The sequence below is a fragment of the Trypanosoma conorhini genome, assembly GCF_003719485.1.
Source record: "Trypanosoma conorhini strain 025E chromosome Unknown Tco_14.4_contig_00775, whole genome shotgun sequence".
Lineage (NCBI taxonomy): Eukaryota > Euglenozoa > Kinetoplastea > Trypanosomatida > Trypanosomatidae > Trypanosoma > Trypanosoma conorhini.
In genome coordinates, this window is record NW_021704850.1 from 1 (window position 1) to 6,761 (window position 6,761).

The following is a 6,761-nucleotide window of genomic DNA, read 5'->3' on the forward strand; positions in this document are numbered from 1 at the left end:
TCACCAAGGAAACAACCAGCGGGGGTTCAGTACGCCAGCGTCCCTCAATTCAGTCTCCGCAGCGGCGCCGGTGAAGCAACGGCTCTCGCCGCCCTCCGTAGCTGGTACAGGAGCCTAGTGGCGCCGCCGCCGCCGCCGTCACCACCGTCACCACCGTCCACGGGTCTGCACTCTGGGCGGGTCCAGCGCCGCCCCCGCCACCTCAACCCCGGCGGTGGCTTTCTCCTTCAAGTAACGCCCTTCCAGATACTCTCGCCGCGCCATAATGTGCTTCACAAAGTCGGAAAATGTGGAACACACCTTCGCAGGGACCCGCTCCACGTCGCATAGCTCCCCCAGCGCAGAACGCGGAGCTCCTCGTGCCCGAATAAAGTACCAGATGTAAACTTCACCCTCCTCCTCCTCCTTTACATCACTCCCGTCGTTCTCTGGTGCCTCTTCCTCTGCTGCCTCCCCGCTCCTTTGGCCGGGGGCCGCCGCTGCAGGGACGACAGCGGCGCAAAGCACCTCATTGTTCGCCCGCAGTGGCTTGCCCGTGTCGCCGTAAATAATGACCTTGTGGCCGTCCAGCCCGGACCTGCCCTCTCCGGCGCCGTCGTCCGCGGTGCCGGCGTCGCGGGCGGCGTTTCCGTCCACGTTGCCCTCGGCGGTCGCAGCGACAGCGGGCGGCGCGGCAGTCTCAACGCGGGTCGCCGCAGCAACGAAATCGTCGGCGCGAAGCAGCCCCGTCAGCTCGCGTGCGACGTCGGCGGGGTAAACGGCACCGTCCCTGCCGCACAGGCTCTGCAGCAGCAGCCGCACTCGCTTCCCCGTCGGCAGCAGAACGATCACCTCCGTCCTGCGCTTAGTCACCGACGCCACGGTTGCAGCGAGAGAGAGGTTGTCCTCAAATATCACAGTCTCAGCTCCGCACGTCAGACACTCCAAACGCGTGCTAGTCTGAAAAAAGAAGAGGCGTGGAACGAAGCCGCAGTTGTTGTTAAAATCCTTCCGGGAGATTTCCGACTGCTGCGGCGCAGAACTCGGCACGTCGGAGTCCCGCACCTCCCGGCAACACTCGTCTGTGCCCGTATTCATCTCTTCACGCATGCAGTCAAGGAGGGTCTCAATAAACTCCATGGCATCCTGCTGCTCGTACGAATCAAAGCGGCTTACTGCGCGTCCAATCGCCGTCTTCAGGTTGCGCGTGTCAGCCAAACCTTGCATGCCAGACCACATCTGACGTAGAAGGCACACCATCTCTCGCGTGACGAGAGGATTCACGGACTCCGAGAGAGGGAGCGACAAAATTGCACGCCGCACAGCCCCCATATTGGAGAGACACTGCAACGCGCTGTTCATGTAACAAGTGTTGCCAATGTTTCGCAGACCGCAGACACCACACTCCCTCAAAGTTGCTTCGTCTATATCATGCTGCAAGCGGAGTAGCAACTGCAGCTCTGGCGCCCCTGAGTTCTTTCCCGTGGAGGAAGCGGGTGAAAGTTGCCCCAACACATCTCCAACAGTCACGGCACACGGGTTAGGGAAGAACCGCTGCGTCTGCAGCAGCTCACCCCGAACATGTGTAACGAAGATATCTACACCGGTATCAGAACACAACGCGGCGTACCACTTCTTTGCGTCTACCCCCTCCGTCTCGGAGTGCTGGTGGTCCTGCAGCTTCTGCATGGCTCGCCGCATCACCTCCGAGACTTCGGCGCGGTGCAGAACGTCCTCCAAGAGCACCTCCTGAGAGCTCAACCCTTCAAACTTAAATGCGAGCGCCACACGCCGGGGTTTCAAGCGCGAGAAGCGCTCCTTAATTTTCTTCCACTTTATAAGCTTCCCCTTCACCAGGTATTTTGGGCCGCCTCCGAAGAGTCTCCAGAACAGCTCAAAGAGCTCCTCAGGGACGACCCCCAACTTTGGATTATCCGCTCGCACTACATGCTGCCCCGGGTGAGCCGGCGACAACTCCGCCAGTTGGAAGGTGTCAAAGGGACCGGGCGGCTCTTTGGCCTCCGCCTCGCTGCTACAGAGCCAGTCGAAGAGCTCATCCATCCACTTCAAAGGGAAGAGTGCAACTCGCCCCGCGTGGCTGTCCTCGCACCGCAGGTTTTTCCGGGTGGCGGTGGTGTACACCTGAAACGCCACCTCGTCCCTGGGGGCGGTGGCGGTCCACTGCCAAAGCAACTGCATCTGCGACCCGGAGGAAATTGCGTACCTAAAGCATGGGAAAAAGAGTGAAATCCACCACCCAAAGTCGTGCAGAAGAAGGCCTTCCAGCTCCTCCACCCACGACACGGAGGCCCGCTGCGGACACTCGCTCAGCGTCGCCAGAAAAGTTTGCGTCAATCGTTCCCTCAACTGGTCAAAGGTTTTACTCAGTTCGAAAGAAGAAGACCTCCGGTAGGGAAACAACCTAGAGCAATAACTTTGCAGGGCACTGTTCGTTATGCCACCTAGGCGCTGCACGAACAACTCCCGCGCGTGTCGAACGTCGATTTCGGCATCTCCGCCAGACAGAGAGGCGTGTTCCTCGCGTAACTGTGGAAGTCGCCCCCTCGCGACCGTCATAGCGCGTAAGGCGCAACCATGCATTGTGGCAAACCACGGAACCTCAAAAACAGCTACGCCGTGCGTAAAGGGCTGCACCACGTCGCGCGTCTTGGATATGGATACAAAAATGTCGTCAAGATGCAGCAGGCGCTCCATTGTTATCAGGAGTTCCTGCACGTAGACTTCCGCAGGCGGGACCGGATCCCGAGGAGGCACAACGACCTCGGCAGAAAACGGGCTTTCACACGTCCCGTTTATCACAGACATTTGTGTAGAAGAAACAAGATATACGCTGCCACTCTGCGCATTCGGATTACCCGCGCCCGGCCGAGCGCAATCTTCTGCGGATAAAACATCATCATCTGCCTGCATCGTCGCATCCCCGCCAATGGGCTTTACATCTGTATTGGGATCCTGATAGCCCATATTTGTCAACGAGCACGGCACGTCGCCGAGGCGAGTCCCACCCCCTGTAAACGCAAAGAGTGAGGGGAATGCAGCACCCTCCAGCAGCCACGGCAAGCTCTGCGCAAAGTACGATAATACTGCCAATAAAAACCGAGTAGCGACACCCCAGAGGCCACTTGGCCCACTTGGCCCACTTGGGCTACTGGGCGTTTTTGTTTGTTTTTGTTGGCTTATTCTGCTTTGGCTTTGGTTTGCTTCGCTTTAGTGTTATTCCTTGATATTAATTTCCCTGCTTCCAGCTTCTTCCTCTTATTATGCTTTTTTCCCCCTTTATTTCCTTTCTTGCGCCTTGTGTCTTCCTCTTGGCAGATGCGGCGTATCACGCTAAAGGTATATTTATGTCTCTTGCTGCCTGACTGCGGTCCGATTACCCCCAGCCGGTGCGGAAGGAGCGCCCCTCTGCGTCCAAACAAACCCACACACACACACACGCACAGAAAGAAGAAAAAAAAATGCGGGCGGACACGATTACCCACGCCGGTTCTGGTCGCAGAAGTAGAAGTCAATGTCTCCCGCTGCGGCCACGGCTTGCGGAGAGGGCAATGCGCGGTCAGGCCACTAGTGCTGCTGCTGCTAGCAATCTTCACCGCCGGAGTGAGTCGAGGCGCGGCGACGCAATCGCGGCAAAGAAAAGAGGCAGAAAAGGAGAGAAAGCAAGGTCGGAAGAAACGTGCAGGCATAAGTAAAAAAAGAAAGGGCGCACCACAGTCGCGCGTTGCTGAGGTAGGACTGCGGCAGGCGTGTGCCGCGGCAACGCGGGCCCATTGCAGAGGACGCAGCGGCGAAGGCGGGAAAGCAGAGCAGTCAAGGGGAAAGGAAGGCGGGGGAAAAGAGTGCGGGGGCTTCTCCCCCACCGCGCGCCTCGCCTTCCTCTACAGGAGGAGGGGCGCCACTTTTTATTCCTCTCTATTTTTCTCCTTTTCTTGTTCTTTACTATTCTTTGCTACAGCGTGGCGATCAGTCGGTGGCACGCCTCGACATTTTCTGTGCGGGTTGGTAGACATCGTGGACGCTGGTGGGAAGAAATTCCGCGTTTTTCTCGTCCGCCACGCTCATCTCACGCACAACAAAGAGCACAGCCAGCAGCGCCACCATGAGAAGCATCAGGGCCGTGATTGTGTCTGACGAAGTCTGCGTGCCCACGGCAAAGCCGTAGATCCCTTCCTTTGCCACAATTATAATGTCGTTTATCCCATCCCCGTTAAAGTCCCGCACAATGACAGGGGCCACGGGAGGAGATTCCAGCTCTATCGTTCGCAGGACACGCCCGCTCCGTGTGCCTAGAATACTCATGTAGCGCTCCCCTACTGCTATAACAAATGGATCCGTGTGCAGATACCGCTCGGACCCGCTGACACTCATAACAGAGTCGTCCTGGCTCTGGTAAAAACTGTAGGCCGCCAAATGCGGAAATGTCACGGCACGATGCATGCGTTCCTTTGCGGACAATCTTGCCATGCCTGCATCTGCCTCGGCTGCTTCGCGAAGACCGTAGAAAGCGGCATCCGTCTGCGAGCGCCATATCACCCGACGCCGCGAAGGGTCCACGCAGGTGACCAAGCCCGAGTCAATCACGAATACAGCATGCCTTTCCACTTGAAACAAATCCCGACCCCGCATTGTGTGAAGCTGCACCACAAGTGGTGTAACGCTTCTGGTATTCTTCGATACAACGTTGCGACTTCCAATGAGCTCAAGGATGTTGAGTGCCTGCGGAGCCTCCTCGCCCCGCACATCGCCGTCGATGAAGTGGTGAATAAAGTCCAGACGACCAAAAAAGCCCTCCGTGTCACAGATGGTCGCGTTGAATAAACGATCCTCCGCCACCGGGATGCCTGTGTGGATGACGCCAAGGCAGTCGTTAATCAAGTCCACGCCGTGGCGGGAATGTATCTCCACGCGTGGTCCTATCTGCGTCCCGACGGCGTCCACCTGAAAGTCGTCGTTGATGTCGTGGTAATACACCCCCGGAGATTTTAGTGGCGCCAATCTTGTAATCACACTCCCCGTGTACAGATGAATCACTTCGATACTATTCCTACCGTGAAAGATCATCGCATTCGCAGGCCGACGACGGCTTTTATTTACAGGGGACGCCGTTACACCCTGTAGGTTCATCCGACCCAGCCTCTCCCCAAGAGCCCCGTAGTCCTCCTTGTTCATGCGAATAAGCCGGTCCTTGTACTTTACCACCACCCTGTTTCCTGCCCGGAAGGAGCGCTTCTTTCGATTCTTGGCGTGGAAGAAAACGTGTGGGTGGATGTGCTCATCCCAGGGATGGGAATAGTGGTGCGGCAGAAGTGTAATGGTCGCCTCGCGGTAAAACGTCCACGGCTTTTCCTGCGCGCGAAACTGATTCCGTGCCTCTTGGCTCTTGACGATGGAGTTGCGCCGGAGGGAAGTCGCATTGTCGGCCAGGATGCACTCGGCCCCATCCTCGCACGCGCCGCCAAGCACCTCCTGGATGGAATTTTCGGCGTCCGAGGTGTAGCGCCAGCGCACCTGCCCATCAGCGCCGTTGAAGGCGGCGTACATCATCAGCTCCGTCGCATTCGGGCCGGCCACCTGGATCGCCAAGAGGACGGTGCCCTCGTCCTGCTTGTGAATGCGCTCCGGGACGACGCTCAGCGAGGCGTGGTACGTCTCGACCCACGAGGCAGAGAGGGGGACGTCCCAAATCTCCGTCAGGTCGTGCGGAGACAGCCGGCGCAGTCGAAAGTCGTCCGTCACCACAACAATCGCGTGGTCCTTGCCGGTTCTGCTGAGCCTGCCAACGGCAATGGCGACGACGCGGGCGTACACGTTCTTCGAGTGGCTGGGGCGGACGGTCAGAAACACGTCCTCCGAGTTCCCCCGCGCCAGGTGTGTCTTGAATATCTCGAGGGTGCCGTAGGTGGTGCTTGCGAGGAGCACCGGCCGGCCGTCACCCGCCAGGTCCAACACCGCGGGCTTAGTCATCACATACTGCGCGATCTCCGCGTCGGAGATGGGAATCTTGAAGTTGCGCCGAACGGTGAGACCGCCCTCCCGCGACCACCCAAAGATGCAGAAAATAATAGCCACACACACTATGAGGACATCGCGGAGACGCATCACTTCCGGCAAATTTGCGTGCGGCACTCGAAACCAAAACAAAAAGCAAGAAGCTCACGAAACCGCCTTCGGTCCCTCGCCTACACCTGTTACTCGCTTCCTTTTTTGTCTTTTGTTGTTGTTGTTGTTGTTTCTTGTTTTGCTGTTCCTACAAACTAAGGATGGAGGGAAGTAAGGAAGTAAGGGGGCGAGGCTGGCCCACATCAGCCACAAGAATGCATCACAACAGACCTGCAATCAGCTAAAAACACCCAACAACACAGGAACGAAATTTCGGCGGAGCCTCTCACGGACAGTAAATCTCGCCGCATCGCCAGCTGACGACGCCATTGGTGTATGCTGCGCTGCCGCCGCTGTACTGATGCTGCTTGGGGCCACGCACCTCTCGCACCGCACTTTGGCCGCCAGCGCGTATGCCACGACGCGGAAGGGGCTGGTTGGTGCGTGCTGGCGCAAGGAGGCGCAAAGCCATGTGTAGCCCATCTCGACGTGCCAAAGAGTAATCCAGGGCTTCTCGGCCCGTTTTTGAACCACGCCCACTCATAGCAGGTGAGTGAAGGGCCTTCGAACAGGCCTACAATCAGCCGCAGAGAGCCGCAGAGGAAAGGAAACCCAGAAAGGAAACCCAGAAAGGGAAAGAAGTGTAGAGGGAGAGAGCGGAG

General features: G+C 57.9%; 2 protein-coding genes and 1 pseudogene across 2 annotated transcripts, besides 3 other annotated features; 1 reads left to right on the plus strand and 2 right to left on the minus strand.

The window, feature by feature from the left end:
* Positions 1-147: 147 nt before the first annotated feature.
* Tco025E_08414 (putative ubiquitin hydrolase) lies at positions 148-2,964 on the minus strand (the record flags this gene model as incomplete). Its single annotated transcript, XM_029375264.1, has 1 exon — positions 148-2,964. One exon carries the CDS (start codon positions 2,962-2,964, stop codon positions 148-150), a length of 2,817 nt encoding a protein of 938 aa, XP_029224680.1.
* A 325-nt stretch (positions 2,965-3,289) lies between these two features.
* Tco025E_08415 (hypothetical protein) lies at positions 3,290-3,753 on the plus strand (annotated as a pseudogene).
* Positions 3,754-3,963: 210 nt separating this feature from the next.
* On the minus strand, positions 3,964-6,099 carry Tco025E_08416 (putative intergrin alpha chain protein; the record flags this gene model as incomplete). The annotated part of the gene is made up of 1 exon (XM_029375265.1): positions 3,964-6,099. One exon carries the CDS (start codon positions 6,097-6,099, stop codon positions 3,964-3,966), a length of 2,136 nt encoding a protein of 711 aa, XP_029224681.1.
* A 102-nt stretch (positions 6,100-6,201) lies between these two features.
* Positions 6,202-6,246: a microsatellite.
* A 10-nt stretch (positions 6,247-6,256) lies between these two features.
* Positions 6,257-6,284: a sequence feature (GA-rich).
* A 152-nt stretch (positions 6,285-6,436) lies between these two features.
* Positions 6,437-6,468: a microsatellite.
* The last annotated feature ends 293 nt before the right edge of the window (positions 6,469-6,761 follow it).